At 39.8% G+C, this 23,754-nt stretch overlaps 1 protein-coding gene across 2 annotated transcripts in view; it reads right to left on the reverse strand.

Annotated features, from left to right (window-relative positions):
* The window catches only part of ATP8A2 (ATPase phospholipid transporting 8A2), a 291,601-nt gene that overhangs the window by 151,081 nt on the left and 116,766 nt on the right, over positions 1 to 23,754 (reverse strand). For both annotated transcript variants that reach the window (XM_061992915.1, XM_061992924.1), the window contains one exon: positions 807 to 990. In XM_061992915.1, coding sequence (XP_061848899.1) covers positions 807 to 990 — 184 coding nt within the window. The remainder of the gene's footprint in view (positions 1 to 806; positions 991 to 23,754) is intronic.

Consider the following 23,754-nt stretch of genomic DNA (forward strand, 5'->3'; position numbering starts at 1 on the left):
CAGTGGATCATCTCTGCTTCCTGTCAGCTCCAGTTGTTCTTACCCTGTGATAAGTCTCTAACACATTCATGAAGCACCTCAGCTGTAAATAGAATCGAGAGGATTCCCAGCAACTGAAGTATATCCTTCCTTTCTTATGTTTAAGTCTTTATAGGTTTCTTCAGTGAAACAAACCAGGAATTTTACTCTCCTCTTCAGCTGAAGTAAGAAGGGCAGAATTTGATGGCACAGTTTGGGAACACTCATTCAAATAACATTCAAAAGAACATACTTGAAATGGAGACACTGAGCAGCTCTCTAGAGCTGTAACTAATTCTTTGATACATGATGGTGGCGAGAAGGAATAAAAAAGACCTCTCAAAATAACAATTTCCAAAGAGTCAAACTCTTAAACATCTGTTTACAATGTCTACTCGTCGGAAGAGAAAAGAGTTTGCACCGAGAGCAGAAAGTTACACTCAAAAGCATCTTAACACAAGCATCACAGACAGTGCTTCTTCCTGGTTACCAATGAACCAAGACACTGCACAGTTGCCAAGAAGAAATGAAACTTTGAGGGGAGGTGGAATTTTGCCCTCAAGAATACAAAACCCTAATACTGAATCCCAAACAGACAAAGGTTCCTTCCAACCCCTACCATTCTATGATTCTGTGATCCAAGGTATCTGTTTTATACAACTGCCTTGAAAAGAAAATGGGTAGAGATGCTCCTAGTTTCAAGGCTAAGATAAGCAATCAAGCACTACCTGACCACACAGCACATTTCTGACAACAGAATAAGGCAGTTGCTCTTTTTTGCCTCTGACCTGTGCAATGGCATAATCCGAGCAATTGGTTGCCTGCATGCCCTCATTGCCACTGATCCCCACTCCAACGTGAGCTGTCTGGATCATTCCTACGTCATTGGCACCATCCCCAATGGCAAGTGTTATGGCATTGACGTGCTTCTTGACCATGTCTACTATTTCAGACTTCTGTAGAGGAGACACTCTGAAAAGGAGAGAAAAAAGTGTCAGTTTCTCACATGCTGAGCTACATGCCTTTACCAAAAGGACAGCTGTAATCCACATTTAGAAGAAATCAAAGGGCAGTTGCTGGGAAGTTTCCTTATTGAAGAACTACGCTTCAGAACCTGTGCCAAACTATTTCAGAAGGAGAAAGCAGCTTTAAAAATAGTTTCACATCTATGTACTTGCTCATATTTTATGCAAGAGACCAAACAGGTATGAAAGGTTTAAAAGCCTCATTTTCCTTCCCAGTCCCACCTGATACACTTTGCCATACAGCACACTGGAGGAAAGAGGTTTGGTTTCAACTCCAATGGTTTACGGATAACAGTGCAGGCTTCCCTGACTGTCAGCGGTCCAACTCCATCAGAAGGAGAAAGATCATTAATACATCCAGAAAGCACATCAGAGACATTTTCAGTGGTTTTGCAGAAGGTACTGCAGGCTTACCTTATTCCCTCCTCCAGCTTACTTGCGCCCTTGCCAGGCCATCTTTCTCAACTCAGACCATGCAGTTACGATCATAAAAAATAAGGCCTTTCCCTGATCTCACGCAGTTGCTGGTGCAACTCTGAGTTCAGTGATGATGTTACTCAATTCCAAATAAAAAATGAAGAGCTGTCTCCATGACGTCTGAATATTCTTATCAGTTTTACTGGTAGTTAATTTAACCTGATCCTTCTCTCATTTTACATCACTTACAGTTTGATAAAAATTCACAGAATTGAACAGAGTTCAACTAGTCTAAACCAGAGACAAGTGGAAAAATACTCAGGACTGTCTTACTAAATTGGATAAGACACTCAAAACGCCCTTTTTTCACTTAAAAGGTGGATCAGGTTACCAAATCACATGAGGTATGCTGGAAATACCTACATGTAGATTAAATATTTCCATTCTAACCCCATCTGTACAAACAACCCTAATACCTTTCCCCATCAGTTCTAGTTAAAGTCCCAAATTATTTTACACTCCCTTAAACAAAGCTTTAGACAAAACTTTTCCACATCTCTGGTCAGCTACATAACACTCAACAAAAAGAACGTAACTGATATCCAAAAGCTATACTATTAAAACAGAAGGGAGAATGGGGAGCTTGGGGAATGGGGGAGACCGAGGTTTTCTACATGGCATTTTTTCCAGAGTCAACATCCTGTGGGAGCAACTTACATAGCCCTTCAATACACCCGTCTGGATTACTGCTGATGAAACAAAAGCAGAGTTATCTCGTTCAGCGTTTTGCTTTATGACCTTGATTTTGTTTAGTGCTGATCACCTCTTAAAATAACTTGATGAGTAATTGGGGCAGAAAGAAAAATTTGCTGGGCTCAGAATTCACATGTGAACTGAACTGCCTGAAAAGTCTAGCAGCTGTCCTGTTCTTAAAAGCTGGAAACAGGAAAAAAGTTGACTGGCCCATAAAATGTACTTAATACCATTGGATAGATTTATTAAGCACTCAACTACCTGGCAATGAAAACACCACTTGGCACTGTAGGGGCCCAGTTAAATTACCAACACAAAATCCCAACACACTAACCAACCTATAGTGCACAGAAAGTGTCCGTTTATAACTCTAAAGCAGCTCTAAATATAGTCTGCACCAAATATTAACTTCTCTCATACATACACATACACACATTCCCCTTTCCCCTCCCCTCCCACACTCCCCATCATTCACATAATGAAATACTAAAGCATGGACTAAAGCAAGGACTAAAGCAAGGACTCACTAAGAACTTCAAACCATAAAATGGAAACTCCAGCAAGACTTGAAGCCAGTTCTGGAGAAATAGGATTGACCAGTGCCCAGACCTCCATTACCACTCCCAGGGGCACCTCCAGTGCACAGGACCATACACTTTTGGCAGTTCTCTCGTGCTATTATTTCACTACAACTGAGCACTGTGGATGCCTGCTAACAGCCTCCTCACACACATCCCTCAGAAGTCCAACTTGTGTTCAGTTTTCAGTTACAGGGCAACAGAAATAGATAAGAAGTTCCCTGGTTTCAAATATGCTTGAAATAACTGGGGAATGAAGACAGAGTGTGAACAGCATCTCTGATTCCATAGTTTAAACTAACAGCTTGTCTACAGACATTTCAGACGTGACCAGAATGTGGTAGAGATGCTCAAGCTTTTTCTAGTGCAGTTTAGCTGCAATGTATCAGGCAAGCTAAAATATTTCCACCCTATATGCACCGCTGTGCGTGCAGTGTAGGTATAGCTTCAGATTTTAAGTCATGTTGTCCATTAATGACTCATTATTTGACAAATCAATGGAATGCTTCTATCTAAACACTACTATGTAACACACATAGAGTATGCTTTTACTGTCTTGAGCAAAGTTCATTATATCCACAGTTATATAACACCCTGTTAAAGACTAACACGTTTATATGCCTCGTAAGACTAAAGAAGCTACATGAAACACTACATATATACCTTAAACACCAAAAATATTTCTGCAATTGGTTTAAGAAGATAAAATCTAAGACAACATTTCAGCAGAGTGTTACTTGATTACAGTTTATTCACAACAGCAGCTTTATAAGCAATCATCCTCTTTGGGTTCTTTTGAATTATGATCTGTACTTGATGGGAAAGTGTCAATTTGCTGCATACAGTATATTGACTACAGAAGTTGCAAATTCAGATGGCTACTGATCTCCTGAGGGGTTTTACTCCCCTCTTCTCCCAACTCAGCCTCCAAACCTCTCCTGCTTGTAATCTATTTGGTAGTAACACACTGCATTAAATGATGCTAATGCCCTTAGCCAGATGATCAGAGCTGCCATCCATTTCTGCACATTTGATAGGTTGACTACACAAATAACTGGAAAATTATACCACATGACACTATTAACCTGCAGTTTCCCTCAGGTGCTGTCTTAGAAAGGGAGGAGGAATTGCCAGGTTCACAAAAATTGCTGCACAAATGAGTAAGTTCAAAGTAAAAAGTGTAAGGAATGAACTAACAACTTCAGAGAAAAATTTTGCAGTGACAGGCAACTACTGGCAATTACCACTGGGTACAACGTCCCTGGCTTTCACTGCAGAGCTCACAGCATCAGTATTAGGATGTAAGCTTTGCCTTGGTACACACCCAAATAATTAAGACATGAGCAAAACAACAGTTGGATCAAAACCTTTAGCTTACTCATGTATTCATTCACCGGTCAGACAGCAATGTGGCTTATAAAGGTTCTCAGAGTGCAGCTCCCAAGAGTTCACTGGAAATGTTTGTTTAGACATGTACTGTTTTTGTCTGCTCAAAAGCATCCTTAACAACATACACAACCAATTTAGTCTAGACCGATTCTCTCTTTTAGCCATACTCCTGGGAAAAAGAAGTCGGGTTTCAAATAACACAATTATAGTTACCAGATCAAGTCTTCAGATACTTGCTTAAACTGCTTCCCTGAGAATGTGAATTTGACCTACTCAGGCTGCAGAGGGCCTGAGGTCAAGTCTGCACCTTTATAAAGTGTTTAGCATTCAACATTTGGCTGTGCAATAGAAACTGATCTTGGATGATGGAAGATATGTATAAAGTTCAGTGTCAGCCATACAAGCAGGTCTGCTACTCGTCCACCTCAGGGACTTCCTTCCAGACGCTTCACTGTTGACATGACAAAAGTTGATATGTAAAAATTGGATCCTCCTCAAACCTGCTTAGTCTTTATCAGTACCTTTAACAGATTAATACAGAATGCACTTTTCATCCTGAATGAGATGACTGATGTCTGGATATCATATTGCTCCTTCTATGAAAGGATGGGCAGAAGTCAGAGAGGGGACAAAGCACTATACCTTGGGAAGAAGCTGGGAGTGAAACGCAGCCCAGAGCCAGAAACCTTCAGAAAGACATGGACCTAATTATCTTCAGGTCGCTTAAATTCATAGGGGAACTATGGAAGGAGGCAGGACTAAGTAATTTCCAAATAATGCAATACCATACTGTTACTATCAGCAAGGTCTCTCTTGTACTTACAGGAAGCCCATGAAAAAAAATAGTACAGGGCAAAGCATGCAACAGTAACATTGTTGGTTTCCACAGATGATGTTAAGTGGCTCCTCACTGATTTCTGCAGGTCACCTCCCAATGGTTTTAAAGAAATAAATGCAGACCAAAGGTTTATCCTGAGTACACACATTTATGAGTAAAGTTCTTATCTGATACAGTCTGCCTGTTTAGAAAATTCCAGTCTCATGGTTTGCTCTTAGGTAACCAGAGCAAGGAAGAGCTGGAGCCTTACAACGTTAGTCTATGAGACTACTCAGCCTTTTACAGCAAAGTTTGCTTAGGCTTACTCGATTTCTTTAAGAAGATAATTCAAGCACAGATAGAAGATCTTCCAGTTCTTTTGCTGTTTGTTGTGGTTTTTTTTAATCTGAAGTACTTACAGGACAACCAAAACAATTCACAAATTCACAGCAGCTGTCACTTTCCAGTGAAAGATTTCACAAAGAAAACAAAATAGTGAAGCAGTGATATTTTCAAATTTAAATATATCACTGAATATTTCTAAATATTTATTTAGAATCAATCTTGGTAGCAAAAATTTTTAAAATCTGAGAAGTAAGCAGAAACAAAACATTACAATATTCACTTTAACCAAGTAAAGCAATGCAACAGAGCTTTAACTTCAATTTTTAATGTACTTCAACTCATTTAGATCAGTCAATTCCTTTATTGCACTTTCTGCAATCTGTTAAGGCAACTCTCTTTTTTATTCCCAAACTCCATCTAGTATGTCAAGATGGAAGCAGTCGCAAATGAGATGAGGAGGACACAGTCAGCACATCCAGTCCTGTGTCATAGGTCAGCTACGCTCCACAAGATACTGCCACAAGATACTATCTTCCTATCTGTATTTATTGCACAGTTATGTCACAGCATGCAAGCAACCGATGGCAACTGTAAATAATACTTCTCACACAGGCCTTTAAACTACAGCTGCATCATTGCAGATGCTTCAAAGTATACAGACATAAACCACAGATGGGAAATAAAAATGCAATATGTCAGAACACTATTAGTTTTGCTTATTGCATTCACGTCTAAAAGGACTCAATGCAGGGTTCTGCTAGAGAACTAGCAACGGCGACTGTCACCTTTATATACAAAGAGACAAGATAAATAGAGAATAAGTAAATATTATTAGAACCCTTTTATCTGCAAGACAGTCAGAAAAAGATTAGGCAATTTATAAGAGAACTGTTTATATCCAGACCATCTTACAAGGCCATGAAAAGAAGGCCGTTGCACGAGTTCTTCCACACTCGAGCAAGACACAGCTTGATACCACGTCTCAGCGATCTCCTGCTCCATCTACATGTGTTAGTTTTTGTGGGCTTTTTTTTTGTTTATACATCCCCTGCTCAGAACCAAGTAGGCTAGAGTATTTATCCTTAAAACTGCATACGTCCCCCACGCCCAACTAGGTACCAAATACTCTTAAGACATTCTTACCTACACTTTTAAATGTTAATGTTCATTTGTAAAAGAAGGAAGGAAGCTGCTTCAAGTATTACCTCCTGCTTCCATGTTGTAACAGGGATTAAACACAAAGACATTAATGTCTTTCCCATGAAACATTAATTTGATATTCTGCTTCCTTGAAATGCCTTGTTAATGCAACACAAGAGGCCTTTAACAGACTATCTTTATTGCAGGGGAATGAGATTTTACTCTATTCTATCGTAAAACACACTAGTACTTTAAAATGCTCATTGACCTCATCTTCAGAAAAGGCAGACATGGGAGACAACCCAGAAAGAGCTGAAAGCTATCAATAATATTTGACATTTAAGTGTATGCATTGGTCCCCAGATAAAACAGCAAGACAAATAAACACACTACCAAAAGTAATGCTCAGAAAGCAAGGAATGTTGCCATGACATCATAGTTAGCAGTTTTTAATTACACATCGATTTCTCCTGACACACATTAGGGTGCAGATTTCAACCACGTGTCATCCAAACAGGGGTTAGTCTTGAATTACAGTCTTGATGATCAAAGACACTCTGGATAGCTTTACAATGGTACAGTAACTCACAGGAAAGAAGAAGGAACAAACGCACACACATTGTATTGACTTAAAACACACATTACATTGATAGCTCTTAATTTACCCAGTGCTCTGAATCTCCTTCCCTACTGCCAACCACAGTCTGACAAGGACTAGCTCTGGTGCAGTACTTGCAATTTTGGAGACAACATGGAGCAAACCAATGGACAGTTCAATGTCATAAAAAGCACCAAAGGAACTCATTCAACTAAATCTAAGTGCCTCCAAAGGAGACAGGTCTATCTGCACTAATCACACAAGGTTCCTTTCATAGTCAATGGAGAGAAACAAGCACTTCTGGGGTGCAGTTCATCTATCTTATTTTAGACGTGCTTTAAGGGTACAGTTTATTTTCTCTTATAAATGCCCTCTTCTCTCCACCAAGGTAAAGACAGATGAATGCAGCTAGTTCACATGAAAAGCCTACTATTGACACATAGAACTGGCCTACTATTGACACGTAGAACTGCACAGGATGAAACCCATCTTACATTACTGCAATGCTAAATAGCTTCTTATTTATCAGGTGCACAAGGCTCTTCCCCTCTCACTTTCTTGCAAGGTGGAATGCCTGCTTCCCCCGACACAGGCACCCAATCCTGAACTGATCGTCCTTCTCTTCTCTTGAAAGTCTCACTTCTTGACTGTGCTTCCAACTCTTGCCTGTTCTTTTCTACAGTAATTTCCCTGTCCCCTCTCTTCTAGAAGCCTTACCAAACTTCTAATGTCTTCTATTAAAACAGCCACAGCTTCACCTCCTTTTGTCATTTCAGCTGCAATCTCACTTCTCTATACTTTTTTTTTCTGAGCAGACCATCCTCCAAACTACTTCATCCAAATTTATGAGACTGGTTTCAAGTCTACTTTATTGATTTTTAAATTTCATATCCTAGTTCACTTCACATAGTCTCATTTAACTTTGCTAAAATTGTAACTACTAAAAAAAAAAAAAATCTTCCTTCAGTTTTTCAGCCTCTTTCACAGCCTCCTTCATACGTGCCAGGCACACACTCAAGTTTAAGCAACATCTATTACCATCTAAGTTTCAGGTCATCCAGAACAAAGTATTTTTGATGCATATCACAGCTCTAAATTGAAACACACAGAACCATTCCTCCACAAATGCTCACAGAACATGGGGCAGTTCCTTATAATTTAATGATTAGCAAAATGATGCCTTCTGCATCCCTTAAGAGATTATATAAATTCCTCCTTAATATAAAGCTCTCTTTGCAGTTTTAAAGCCAGAATACTGTATGGTTCAGTAAAGAACAACCCAAATTCATTTAGTAACTTTAACACAAAACCAAATATTTTTTTCCTAATTAAATACTCTCTTTTTAAAAACTGTATGCTTCATTAGAGAATTCCTCACTTGCATTCCATATTTTGATAACTCAATTGCCATTCAGAGTTGCCACTGAAATAATGTCCAGAGAACAAACACTACCAAAAAAATCTCTCTTAAAGCTGGATTCAGTATATTAAGCAGTGTGATGTAATCCACAGCAGCCCAGTGAACATGGGGTTAAGTTTCACATCAGCATCTTCTTCCTCTTTGATATCCCTCCTGGATGTTTCTGTCTTGATTACCCTTCCCCCAACCTGCTTTAAGTAGCCAAGATTAACAATGAAAACCTAGTTTGGAAAACAAATTATTGGGGAAGTGATGAGTTGGCATAAACATGGTGTTGAATGGCAGACTATTTTTCATTTCTAACTACAATGGTCACTAATGGCAACAGCTATAAAACGTTTTTAAACTGAAATTAATGTATCAAATTAATTTTGAGCTTCCTTTACCCCAAGCTGATTAAGGCACATTCATTTCCATGCTAATCAGCCTGAGCGGGTCTCATGCAACATAGAAATCTGCTTTTGCGCTGTCATGAGAAAGAGGAAGTCAGTCTCTGAAACATGCAGATTAGTGCATTTAAGAACTTGAAGATGTGCACAGAGAGTGTACATGTGGATTTCTCACAGTACAATTCTTAACAGCCTTTTGCAATACTTGGTAAAATTAACTGACAATTGAGACTATAGCCATCAGTAAGGACATCAGCCCATGTTGTAAGGTTCTGCCCCAGGGTGAAGCCAACAGATTAACTGGAAGAGGCAAGGTGAGCACCTGCCTCATGCAGCACACCAGTGATGCTGCAGCAGCATCAACAACAGCACATGTGCAGCACTGTTACCTGACAGGCACTCCAGTCCTTCACGCTAACTAGAGCTCAAAGACAAAATACAGCAGTTTCAGACAGCATTACTACTTATAAACTATGCTCCTTTCAGAGTCATATACCTCAGAAAAACAACAAGCACTGACATGGGAGGAAGATGAAGGGAGACCTAGATAGTAGATGTGAGAAAGCTTGCCATTTCACCAGCACTACAAGGAGTGACAGTTTTATTTCTTCATTTTGAGTTCTAATAACTCTGCATGACTGACTTTTCTCCCTTTTTACAAAAAATCTCTCTTGGAATTGAAAATTAAAATATACATAAATGATCAACTTGCAACTAGGTGTTATTACTCAAAAGCCTGGGATGTCTCAATTAGACCCAATCTGAAGAAGCATATCTTACCCAGTAATTATCATCAGAAAGCTGCAATGTACCAGTATATCATGCTGAAGACTCACTACCCAAATGAAAGTATCACCTACTTCTAAAAACCTGAGATTTTTAATTTCAGAGTTGTAAGTATACCTCAAAAGACAGGGTCATCTTTTATCAGAGAAAACAGGTCAACTCACCAAAAATTTTTTTCATGACACCATCAAAGGAAACAAGTTATTTCCCACCCTTCCCTGAAGTCCAGTCTCTAATTTAACAAGAAAAAAAATGCTTGCAGTGAATTCCAAGTCTTTCAACTTGTGGAAATAAGAACTGAACTTCTGGTTTCCACTCTCAACAACTAGGGAAGCTGAGCACCAGGGTGTTCCCACCAACACTAAAAAAAAAAATCAGATCCCTTTTAGATAGAAAACACTGGAAGTCTGACTAGGACCAGCTCAGCTTTGGTTAACTATTAAATCTGCGCTCTGTTCAAAGCCAAGTTAATACTTAACTTGCAGTGTGCTCACTACTCTCCAACATAAGCTGCATCAAAGAATCTTCACATCAGCCTCGTACCTCAGACTCAATACCATCAACACTGCTAAGAAAGGAGTGGGGAGGGAGGAAAAATAAAGTTGCAATATTCTAGAGGAAACATTTATACATTAAGTTCATTAGTAAATTGAAGCATTAAAATACATAATTCTAGGGGTAAGGGGGTGCTTTCGCTGAGTTCAGTCACCACCTGAACGTCAATATCATCAAATTCACATCACAAAGGTTTAGTAACAGCATCTCTACCCATGGCTAGCCACTAGCATGGCTGTATTGACATTGTACTTGTAACCCTCAAACATACAGTTGCAACATATTCCTGTCTTGGTGAATGTTTCCATGTTCCATGGAATATTTCCATATTCTATGTTTAAGACATCCCAAAATGGCTGTGATTTGGGAAAACATGGATTAATGGCAGTTGCTTTTGTAATGGGAAAATACATAAGAGGACAGATTGTGAACACAATACATATTTGATTTTTAAGAGTCTTTGAAGTGTGAGCACACTGTTGCAGAGCAAAGCACATTAAACTCACACTGTCCATCACAGGCTGTCACAGCAGGCATAAGCACAGCACCTGCTGTGACAGTATTGGCTACCGTTGGGCAAGAAGAAGCCAACCTGCTCCAGTCTCACCCCTGCCAAACTTGGGGAGCAATTGCTTGAGCTGACTGTCCATCCTGCACTGCTGAACTACTGTCTGACTCTGCCTGGACTGCTCCAAAATGCCAGGACAAGCTTCTGGGGACAATCACAACTCAGTGTCTATGCTGGCCCCTCAACACTCTTATTAACAGTGTATGCAGTGAAGTGCTTAACACGTAAGGGAAAGCCTCACATAACTCTAACTCCTTCTGTTTTTCCGCAAACTGCAGCTGACTTCAGAGTTATGCCTCTTCTGAAAGCTCCAAGCTGGTCACCTTGCTATTAATGAAACGAATTCTCAGGCATTTTGAAAAAAATGCATCAAAGAAATGGCATTTTTCACTTCCCTTCTGCATCTCAACTCTCAGAGTCGAGTTTCTTTTGCACATGACCTTTAAGTTTAGTTTTTAGTTTTAGTCTCATCCATATTTCTGACCACAGGATCTGTCACAGCTTTGCACAGGACAGCATTTCATGGAGTACCGACAGCCCAAAAAAAGCACAAACATTTTGCTTAATAGCTCAAACTAGGATAAAAATTTTGCTTCCCAAATTAGACTAAGAAAACAGAACTAGGAAACAAGAGTTCACAATGTCAGACATCTGCATCTTTATAGAAAGGACATAAAACGTTGCAGTTTCAGTTTGGTAACACATGTCCATGTTTCACAGGACAGGCTCAGTTAGTGCTAAGTAACAGATGACAGGAAAGATTGTCCTTTCTCTCACCCCTTTTACTTTAGGAGAATAGACACATACTGAAGGTAAATTAATAATATGAACAGCTGTAATGTTTGAAGATCACAACCCTCCAAAAATCACATGTGTCAAGTGTTTTGTTGATGACAACTGTGTTAGACTAGATGATCTCTAAAGGTCCCTTCCAACCCCTACCATTCTATGATATGGGAATTCACTGGCAGAGTTTTCATGGCACAGCTTGTACTCTGACCACCAGAGAAGCTGGCTATCTTGCTGGGCTGCCAGCATGCATCTCCTGAGCACTGCATTTTCCTGAAATAAGTTTTGAAAAGTCACCTGTCTTAGTAGTGATATGTACAATTCTCCATACCTTATTTCTCCAAACAGGGTCAAGAGTAGCCTCGCCAGAAGCTTGCTGGCAGTGATATGCAAGGCACAGTCAAAGGTTAACTGTAAAATTCCAGGAGGACTCGGCAACTCTAACATGAAAGTGGTCAAAACACTCAGTGCATGAAAATAGAGATATTGTATGAGCAGCTCTCCCAGTAGTAGAATGGAAAACTCATGATTACAGACTACTACAGACCTTACACTTAGACTTGGTCATGACTTTTAAAACGACAAAAATCACCCAAAAAATCAAAGCTAACCCTTGGGATTTGAAAAACTCCATAAAAACAGATTTAATGCCAAAAAAAGTAAATCCCTGAAGTCTTCAGGATGTAAAAAAAACAACCCAAACAACTTACATGGAACTGAAAATCTGCTTATTCGCTAAATGTACTTGGCTATAACAATACTATACATGCCCTGTTGTTTAATTTTTAGGAATACAGACTTTGTTCTCATTCACATTTTTAATATCCAGTACAAATGGCCACAGACTGCAAACTGGGAGGTTCAGGTTGGATATTATTAATGTTTTCATCAAGGTGTTAAGCAATGGAAATCATTTGCCAGAGAGGCTGTGGAATCTCTGCCCACGAGCATTTTCCATGGCACAACTACAGTTATGGCTGACACGATCTACTGCAGATGACAACCTTGCCTTGGCCAAGACATTGGACTAGGCCTCCAGAGGCATCTTCCAAATAGGCTGTTCTACACTCGTAGTCTCAGTTCAGTGACAATGGAAGCACTTCACTACTAAAGGACTGATATGGTCCCTGAAGATGGTTCCCGTGTGGTTCTGTCACACAGAGAGGCCTGGACTTCAAACAGGTGGGCTTAGTACTCATGCTGCCCTGTGTGCTAAAGGTCTCCTCTGAGACAGAATATAACTGGGTGCTGCAGTAGAGAAGTGACCTCATCTCCTTCCCCTACACATAATCATCCCAAGTTACTGGAGCACCTCTTCCAGGTAAACAGTCTTCTTCCAGCCTTGCCTTTTCCTCATCCATCAGCACTTCAGAGTCTTCTGACCATCACATCACCACCTTTGTTTTGTCTGAATAATCCACTGGTGTTGGAGTTACATTAACAACTTTGTGCATCATTTCCTTAACTTGAGATTTCTACACTTCAGAGTTGCCAAGTCTAATGTATCCACTGCTAATTTAACAACACTTTGGGTAGACACTATAAAAATTTCTTGGTTATTTTTATGCCACAGACTTCAGAAAAAGGAAAAATACATCTGGCATAAAAGCCAATCCATCAGAAGAAATAAACACATCTCAAAAAAGCTAGACAGCTAGCTTAGACTCAACAGAAACTGCTCTGATCCATCAGAAAAGTTCCACATGGGAAAGACACCTTCCAGAAGGGTCAGCTCTCTTAAGACTTAGCTTGTTTAGAAGCACTCTCCACACTACTATTTCTAAATCTGGCAAAAATGAACATTTTAATCTCAGAATCAGTCATTATGTGCTAATAAGCCAGTTGTCAGAGAAATTCGGGCCTTGTCCTAACAGATATTTTTTCCTTTCCCTCACTTCACTACATTAAATTGAGAACTAAATCTAATTTAAGAAAAATTATCAGGAATAAGAACTGAAAACTGACCATTAGCCTTATTTCTGTGTAAAATTTGCTATGAAACTTTCACATAAGTATTAGAGTTCCTAAAGCCTATGACACGTATATTGACACTTCAAAATTAGGAATCATTCTGACCAAAGACATGGAGTTTCTGAGAAAAAAGAAAATACTTTTCAGTTGTATTGGGCCATAATTATGGTCAATGCTAAATTCTACGTGAAGCTATGCCATCCTTTATCTGAGTCACAGAATCTCAATGGATGGAAGGGACCTCAAAAGATCATCCAGTTCAACTCCCCTGCCAGAGCAGGACCACCTAGAGTAGGTCACACAGGAACTCATCCAGGTGGGTTTCGAATGTTCCCAGAGAAGGAGACTCAACAACCCATCTGGGCAGCCTGTTCCAGTGCTCTGGCACCCTCACAGTGAAGAAATTCTTCCTTGTATTTCTTTGGAATCTCTTCTGTTCCAGCTTATCCGCATTGCCCCTTTTCCTATCACTAGACATCCCTGAGAACAGCCTGGCTCCATCCTCCTGACACCCACCCTTTACATATTTGTAAACATTAGTGAGATCACCCCTCAGTCTCCTCCAAGCTAAAGTGTCTCAGATCCCTCAGCCTTTCATCAGAAGGGAGATGCTACACTCCATCATCTTGGTGGTCCTGCACTGAACTCTCTCCCTGTCCTTCAGCTACTTGTCCTTCAGCTGAGGGGCCCAGCACTGGACACAATATTCCAGATGTGGTCTCATGAGGGCACAGTAGAGGGGGAGGAGAACCTGTCTCGACCTACTGCCCACAGCCCTTCTAACACACCCCAGGATGCCACTGGTCTTCTTGGCCATGAGGACAGATTGCTGGCTCATGCTCATCCTGCTGCCCACCAAGACTCCCAGGTCCCTTTCCCCTACAGTTCTCCCTTAAGAGTTCATTCCCCAACCTGTACTGGTACAAGGTGTTATTCTTTCCCAGATGCAAAACTCTACACTTGCCCTTGTTGAATTTCATTAGATTTCTCTCTGCCCAACTCTCCAGCCTGTCCAGGTCTCATTGAATAGCAGCACAGCCTTCTGATGTGTCAGCCACTCCTGCCAGTTTAGTATCATCAGCAAACTTGCTGACAGTGCTCTCTGTTCCCTCAGAAAGATCATTAATGAATATACTGAACGGTGCTGGCCCCAGCACCAATACCTGAGGGACTTCACTAGATACAGGCCTCCAACTAGACCCTGCCCCATTGACCACCGCTCTCTGCCTTCTTCCTTTCAACCAGTTCACAATCCACCTCACTACCTGATCATCCAGCCCACACTTTCTCAGTTTTGCTGTGAGGAGATGGTGTCAAATGCTTTACTGAAATCAAGACAAACCACATCCACTGCACTACCACCATCTATCCACCTGGTTACATCTTCATAAAAAGCTATCAGGTTGGTCAAATATTACTTCCCCTTGGTAAAGCCACGTTGACTGCTCCTAATGATCCTCTTGTCTTTTAAATGCCTGGAGACAACACACAGGATAAGTTGTTCCATCACATTTCCAGGGATGGAGGTGAGGTTGACTGATCTGTAGTTATCCAGCTCCTCCTTCTTATCCTTTTTGAAGACTGGAGTGACAAGTCATACTTTCATTCCTCTCTACCCTCTCCTATGTTTGACTACATGTCTGTGACATCTATAAAACTACATGAGACAATTAGGAAAGCTAGATATATTTTAAGTGGCTCTTTCCTCAGTTTAATAGCTGACAGTAATCACTATAAGCCCAGTCTAAAACGAAACTTTCCTTGGTTTTTAATGAAGCTTGAATAAGGTCTAGATGATCAGTCAGTCCTCTGTATACTGGGTTCTCCCAATACTTTCACCTGAAAAGTTTGAGAAGGAAGTTAAAACCATATGTCATGTATTCTGACTATTTAGCCCTAGCAACTGTCTTTGCATTACTACTCCCAGTACATCATACAGCGAAAGCTCATGTATGCATGCTAATCAAGGAATGAAGCAAACCATCACCAAGAGCCCCTGAGAGTCCTCTCTCCATCTGTAGCATTTACCTGGTTGCTAGAGAGACTAAAGGAATTTTCAAAAAGAAGGCGAGGAGGGAACGTTTCACAACTCTGTAACCTGAACTGGCATAATTGCTAGTACAAACAGGCTCATTTTCAAATATACGTGGGTCAGAAATAACAGCACAGCTCAAAGCAGCTGCAGTCATACTGTTTACTTTCCAACATAAAAGCTCTTTCCTCTGTGAACAGTTTTTAATGCAGAAACATCTAAATGTATGCTAATGCCCAACAGAGCAATAACTTCCTTTGATTGATTCAACAGTACTGAAAGTACCAGGAAAAAAGATCAAACCAAGTATTATACAAACAACCGATGTCTTCAATATGGTACGTGTCAGTGTGAAAGCTGAAAAGAGTTGAACAAGCCAGCTACTAATGTTTTACATGGTTCTGAAAGTGGCAGCATTCTTAAGTGCTTGCAGATAAAAGTGTTTTTCTTAAGTTGTGACATCAATTTACAGAGCTCTGTAATATAATGAAAGTGCTTTGATTTCACATGATTTATGAAGCAAAAGCACTTCTGGTGTCTTCAAAAAAAAAGCATAGGAGTTTACAATAAACACAAGATAATTAAGTAATTTTGCAGGCAGTTACTCTCCTGAAATCATAAGTAGGAAAAACAAACATGACCTCCCTCTTTCCTTTTTATGCTGCTTAACATTCTTGCTTCTGTCTTCCATTTCACTGACTCACCTTTCTTTCAACATCCTTTCACTGGAGAGCTTCCAGAGACAAACTTCTCAGGCATTACTTTAGTGAAGTCATTTTCAACTTTCAACTAGTCCAAATACCTCATTTTTCTACCAAGCTAATAGAGTGTTTACAGAAAGACACTAAGACACACACAACAATAAATCTGAACAAATAGCCTATGATTCTTTCAAGTGTGTCATGAGCAGTAAAAACACTGGCTGTAGAATTTTATGTTTTAGCCTCCCTTGGTTCAGCACAACCTCCTTTTTTTTTCCCCCTGGTGGGTACTCTATAATTGGATGTTATTTAACTGCTAGGAAAACAAACCTCTGTTAGACTTAAGTGACCATGTCCCAGATACATAGAACACAGAAGGATAACTGAACTGCTTCTTTAGGTACAGAGAGATAACTAAGATCCCTTCAGGGGATGGAGAATAAGCTAGAGGAGACAGAGGCATTTTGCTCTCTGGATAACTTGTGGAGGTAGCAACAGGAACACGAGTGAGAAATCAGGACCTACTGACCTGTTCTCTTCATGTATCCCAACAGGAGATGGGTAGTACATCTTACCTAAACCTGACCTTCAAAAAAAAAAAAAAGCCAAAACCAAACACACACAAAAAAAAAACAAACCAAAAAAGCAACCAACCAAACAAAACTCTTCAAACTGTGGTTTTACATTCCCACAGTCTAAAGAGGACACTTAGCTTATGCCTGCCTCCTGGGGTTCCTTCAGGATGCACAGCCATCCACTAAAAACATTTATGCTTGTAGAGGCCTATTTCATGAACCTCAGACAAAACTGGGCACAACAGCTACTTGTCAGTCACAGTCCTTCCGGCCTTGTCTGAGACACGACTAGCTAGAAGCCATGTATGTGCCCGTCTTCAGCACATCGGTTGTTAGACAAGGCTTTGGAGTAAATCCATTTCTGGAGCTAGGAACCTCAGCTCCAAGTAAAGAAATTGCTTAGATGTGTCCAAAAGGTAACAACTTGATAAACCTACAAAACCTACGTGACAAATCCACACACTGTTTAAGTGCATAAATCAATGATGTAGGATGAACACCATGCAGCTCTTCTTCCTCCAACAGATAAAAAGAACCAGAAAAGGCCTAAAAAAAGGAAGGTAAAGGAAGATGAAATACATGAAGTGACTGCAAACGGGAATTCTTGATCTGACAAATGCAACTGAAAGTCAATATACTGGAGGCATATTTTATGAGATAGTAAAAGAAAGGTAATCAGGGTATGATTACTTATCATTTATTCAAATGACTTAACTTGATGGCATCCAATCAAATACCAGGCTGATTCAAAAGCAAGAGGAAATACTTACTCTGCACAGTATAAAACATCCTGTGTCCAGGGTGATTGTAGACTAATTTCCCATTGAGATTACAGTTTAAACATAGAGAGAGATTCCAAACTTACAAAAAAAATAAATCAAAGATTATGAAAACAAGATGCAGATAGAGTTGCTGGCAACAGAGGTCTCACATTCATTAATTACATACATATTCCCAAGGCAGCTACAACCGATCACTGCTGAAACCAAAAACTGGATTAGATTGGGTCTGGTCCAACAGAGACATCTATATATGAAACCAGACTCAAGATCATTAACTGACAACTACAGCAAATATATGTTTCTATACCTATTTATCACTAGTCAATGCACAGCTATACTGCAGTGTCAGTCTTTACGTTAGGAGATACCCTACTAAAAACCTCTCGGAAGAGAAAAACCACAATCCAAATCATCTTTTAACTCTACAGCCACAGTGAAGTGGATAGCTACGAGTACAGTGAAATATACCACACTGTCATGCCAGGTAATTGATCTCTTACTTCTTTGAGCTGAAATCGTGACAGTGGTAAGTCTGTCTTCCTAGAAGTTTATTTTCTAGGCAAAAAGGAATCAGTTGTCACTAGAAACATGTGATAACTTAAAAAAAATGTAGAATAGCTTAAATATAAAACAGATTTTGAGAAGCTACAGTATTTATGAACACTGGAAAATCAAGTTGCTTTTTCTACTCTCATTGCCCTTCTCCTTTCAAGAGAAGGGAAGTGTTCCCAGAAAAAAGAAGCAAGCCTTGTCATGAATATTATAGATTAATCTGCTTGGTCTATCATTTCCTTGCCTCACGTTTGATCTTCATCCTGTCAGTGAGAGCCTAGGTCAATTATTACTCCTGTCCTACTTATTACTCCTGTGCTACAGTGTTCCTTTAGCTTTTATCCTGTTCTAGGCTTAATTAACTCTTCACTTTTTCAAATCATATGTCTGAAGGTTGCAGTAAAATCAAATCTAGAAATTAAATCTTATGACAAGATGATCTAGATATTTACCAAAAATCTCCAGATAAGAATTCCTAATGGAAAAAAAATCAATGGCAAAGCAAATTAAATAACTTCATCTCATTGCATGCATACTATAGCTCCTTTTCCTTTACTGCAACAGTAAGAGTCAAAAATATTAAGAACATGCAACAGCAACATAATGCTTTAGGAGTAATATTTGGCCTTTGACAGACTTGAAGCATTAGTGCTAAGTAAATCCTCTCAAGAAATAAGCAGCATAGGAAAAATATGAAAGCACAGCTACTGCTATTCTGTAATTGTTAGACACCTAAGGAGAACTAAATCCTTCATATTCCTCATATAATTTGGTATTTACTGATATTTTGTTTCCTTGGTGGCAGTTGTCTTACATGTCTGAGCCAACATACTTCCAAGAAGGCAAGGCAAGTAGGAAAGGCAAAAGGACAGAGCAAAATCCTAGGGAGCTCTCATCAGGATGGGAAAACAGAGTGGAAAACCTTATCACACCAAGATTTTTTCCCCCTCAAAGACTCAGTCAGTCGTGGCATACATGCCAGAACACACCGACTATTTCTCCTTAACCATTCTTGAGTCATCCATAGTATAAAAAGCCATCTCAAAATCAGCCAAAACATCAAACTAGTATTTTCCCAAAGTGTGTATGTGTGTGTGTATATATATATATGTATGTATGTATATATAATACTTTTATTCTTTCTTAAAGCCGAAGTGAAAAGTGAATGTACTGTGTCACTCAAACACTAGTGCTCAGCTGATCAGATGGAAGAAGAGTCACCACTTACAGGACAAGAGAATGGAAAGACAGCACTTTATGACACAGCAGACTACTCAGAACACACAGCCTGCAAGTGTTTCAATATAAACTGTACCACATGTTCAAATGACAAAATGTTGGGCACCATTATATGATGGAAAGTCTGCTAAAGGTCTGCCTTGGTTTGGATAATCACATCCACCCATTTACTTTGTTTCAATAGATGGGCTCTTCAACCTCCGCATGGTACAAAATTTGCAGCAGGTAAACTTGATTTTCCTGCTACAAAAAATTTCCTGCTGTTTGTCTCCTTTGTAACATTTTGCTTGGCAAAAGCTCTTCAGCTTTGGTACCAACACAGGTTCTAAAAAGAGAATATTTGATGGAAACAACCAGTGATAGATATATTTTGTTCTGCTGCATATATTGTCTAAAGGGGAAAAGAACCTGCACGAAGCTTCACTTTCAACACAGCACTATGGAAAGCAAAGAGCTTTCTGCTTCCTGAACATCGGAAATAAATACTCCTCTCGGTGCTCCAAAATCCTGAGGAAGCTTCCAGCTGTGAAGTAAGGCAACTTGATGACTTCTGCAAAAAATGCTCCAACTAACACCATATTTTAGGAACTACTCAGTATGATGTTGAGGATCGGTTTTGTCCAGATCATTTTACTCCTGTTCCTCAAGGGGAACTATGAAGTGTGCTCAATCCAACTTGTCAACTCGAATGATGACTTTTTAAGAGAGTGATGTATCTAATGCCACAGTGAGCCTGACAATTGCTCTGGCATACCCATACACCAGTGGTGTTTGCTGTGTCTGCTTAAATCTCATTCCAGTCCCACTTAAAGTCCCGGTTTTTGAAAACAAAGAAATTGATAGAAATCAAAGGTTTCTCTGAAAATTTAAGTAAAGGAAACCATACCAGCCCCACAGGGATTAACATTTCCAGAGACCAGTTTGATCCAGAAACTTGAATGACCGAAAAAAAAGAAAGTGATTATTCCCAGTATAATATGTTTACAACAGATTTTGGCCAGATTCCTACTCATATTTCTTTAATTATGTCTGTATAAACAGAACTATCACACATCTGATTCAGTACCATCCACAGTTAGGGAGAGATGTCTGTAAAAAAATACCTCTCATTAATGAAATAGTATTTTACAAAGGGTCACTGAAAGAATGCAAAGTCATCTCCACCAAGCAGCTGAACCTCACAGAGCTGCAGGGTTCGGTGAGAATGACCTAAGCTGCAAGCACGTTAGTACACAGTCAGCTTCCTTCTCAGCATCCTGTTAGTACCACCAGGGGCTGGTCTTATTTCATTTACATATGCCATAAAAACTCTCTCCTGGAGAAGAATATTGCATTACCATATGCAGATTTTCAACCAGGAAACTGAACTTGAGGACAGCACTCATGAGACTTGGCTCTTTAAAAAACCTCAAACCTTTCTTTTAGGCAAGGAAAAAAAATAAAATCAAGCAATCAGTAAGCTAGCATATATTTCTTTTGTATTTTTTTTTTTAACTTCTCCGTTCATAAAGGCACAAAATCTCTTTCTAAAAGGCAGGAAAATATGCAAGAGTCTAGCAATGCCATCTGTTTATTCTGGTACCTGAATGGATATGTTAACAGCAGCATTCCTCACCACACTGCCGTCCCGTCAGAGAGCCGCCTTGCCAGGAGCCTCCACTCTCAATGTCTGCAAATTTAAGCATGATATCCTGGCCACTTTAGTCCTGGGGCCCCTCCTAGAAGATCCTGTTAATTATGCCAAAGTCTGTTAAAATTATGTATGGTGTTTTCTCCATACATGTCTACTCAGCTATGACCAATGGCCTTCCAATACTTTTGGTTTGTCAGGTCTCCAGATAAAACAAATGAAAGCCAATGGTGAGATACTCAGTGTCCCCATACTCCTTCAGGAACGGATTTAACACTATTCAATTACTGAACAGACTGTCACAAAGAAATATAGGCTTTCCATTTCCTAATGCACAGTACTGTTTGATGCCCATACTGCCGTCTGGACAGCAGGATTAGCCTCCCATGTGCTCCTATCTACTCGACGCTAACTTCTACAGCAGTGATTTATACAGCTGGTGACAAGAAGTTCATTATCTCCACAGATGGAGCAGAGGGTTTTCAGACTACTAGAAACCTAGACACCAGTACTGAAGGGGGTGCAAGAAACTGAAGAGCTGGGGGAAAAATACAGCATAACATGAAAAGGAATGGAAAAGCAAACGGAAAGACCAAAGAAGCTGAGAAAGTCGGTGCTGGAAGCCTGTAAAATGCATGTGCCCAAAGCAGGAACTGCAATAGCTACAACTTCAACCCTCCTCAAAAGCCCCAAAGACAAGCTGAGGGGCCTTTGTGAGAAGGAAAGGAAGGAAAAACGGGTGAAGGGAGAGAAAAGGAACAAAACACTTAAAGGTCATGACACGAGACATTGCAGAGTTTAAATAGAGACTGAAGTTATTTCCTGTTTTAAAACTGAAAGTATTGATTGATATCAAGGAGATTGATTTAGGATAACGCAAATCAAGCTTTTCAAGAGTTGAAATGCCAAGAATGTTCTAGTTTTCAGGAAAGAGTGGGTGTTTCTGGTGCCTCCCTCCCCCCCCCCCCCCCTCAATAAGCTAAATGTGTTTACACATAGCTAATACAGAAGTGGAAGATAGCACAAGTCTTTTTATCCTTGCGGCGAAAAGGAAGGGATCTAGGTGGTCAAAAATAAAAGTTGAGAGACTTTTAGACCACAGTGACCCCAAAGATAGTTTCCAATGAACTGAAAAAAAACCCCAAACACATACTTTCTCCAGGCAAGCAGTGCTCTACTTTATGTTAGATCCTGTTTTGGTTTCTTTAATTTAGACCCATTTGTATTTAAAAAAAACCCCAAACAAATAGCTTAGCACTCTAAAGTTTTGTGAACACTTATTTTTAACACTGAGTTCATAAGGTTGATTGTTTTGAGTACCATCCCCTAAGAGTTTTCAAAAGAACGTGCTGCCTATTGTCTACCTCTCAACTCTGCCAGTCCATAAAACAATGCTACTACCTGCTTATTCTAGCAAAAGTCATTCCCTTTAAGTGCACTGTAATAATTACAAAGACTCCCCTCAATCACTACCAGTCACCACCAGCCTTTCAAATGCATTTGCCACATCGCTCACACACAAACAAATGGGTTTTGCCTACTGAATATGACTATTCCTCTCCTGTTTAAAGAAGTGATTACATTAGCTTTCGAATTTTTATAGATCATAACACCAAAACGAGCTCTGTCTTATTACCTTGACCTGCTAATATCAGGTTTAATAAACATACAATTGAAATGTTCCAAGGTTTCAGCGACAGCTTGTGCTGAAAGAGTAAAACAAAACCACGCTTTAATATTCTAGCTTAGTCTCCAGTTTGACACATACAGCAGTTAATTCTCCTCAGACAAGTCCTTCCTCCATTATTTGTACAGTGTAAAACACTGGCCTTGGGGCAAATTACCTCAATGCATTCACAAGCCTCCTTGCAGCCGACTGAAATATTTTCTGTTCACTGCAGTTCATGGCCTGACACACAACACTTTCATCAAGGCATCTGTGACTGCCTCAGTCTTTTTATCTTTCAGTGCTTCAACATCACACACTGTATTAAGCTGTTACCTGCTACCAGCCAACGCAGACTATCAGACTGTACTCCCAACTAATGGGCTTAAACTCAGCCTGTACAAACTCAGGTCTCACAAACAGAGGCAAGTAACAAGCTCTGCTTTCCATTGACACTACCTCATTTCGATAAGCAAAGTGACGTTTATGAACATACTTAACAAGAATCTTCCTCACAAGCAGTTCCACGGCTCTTTCCTTTAATCCCTGTCACCCATCCAACCTGCTCACATGGCCTTCTTATCTACTGTCCCTAAACACATTTTGTTCTAGCGTCATAGCACAACTGAGGTGTGTTGGGGAGATGTAGTTCTAGAAGCACATTTGTATTGTGCAGTGCACTTACCCCTACCCTATAAACCCACAGAGAGGAAATGTGGATGTCTGGAACTGTACATCATGCCTTCAGTCCTGTGGTCTCCTTTCCTTCTCATTTGCCTCTAAGACTACGTATCATGAAAGCCTGAGCTCAGCAGAATTCTCAAACTCAAATAAAAACCACAGACAAACATTTGTAACTTATGAATCCACACATCTTAAAACTGTGTGGAGAGGTACCTGTTTTTAAGTGATTTGAGGGAGCTGGGGCAACGATAGGAATACCATTCAACTTAAATCTCCCTTGGCTAGTAAATTCTCTTAGAACAGAAAGATTATAAATATGGGAGAGCTAAAATGAG

Source organism: Colius striatus, chromosome 1 (genome assembly GCF_028858725.1).
Source record: "Colius striatus isolate bColStr4 chromosome 1, bColStr4.1.hap1, whole genome shotgun sequence".
NCBI classification, from domain to species: domain Eukaryota; kingdom Metazoa; phylum Chordata; class Aves; order Coliiformes; family Coliidae; genus Colius; species Colius striatus.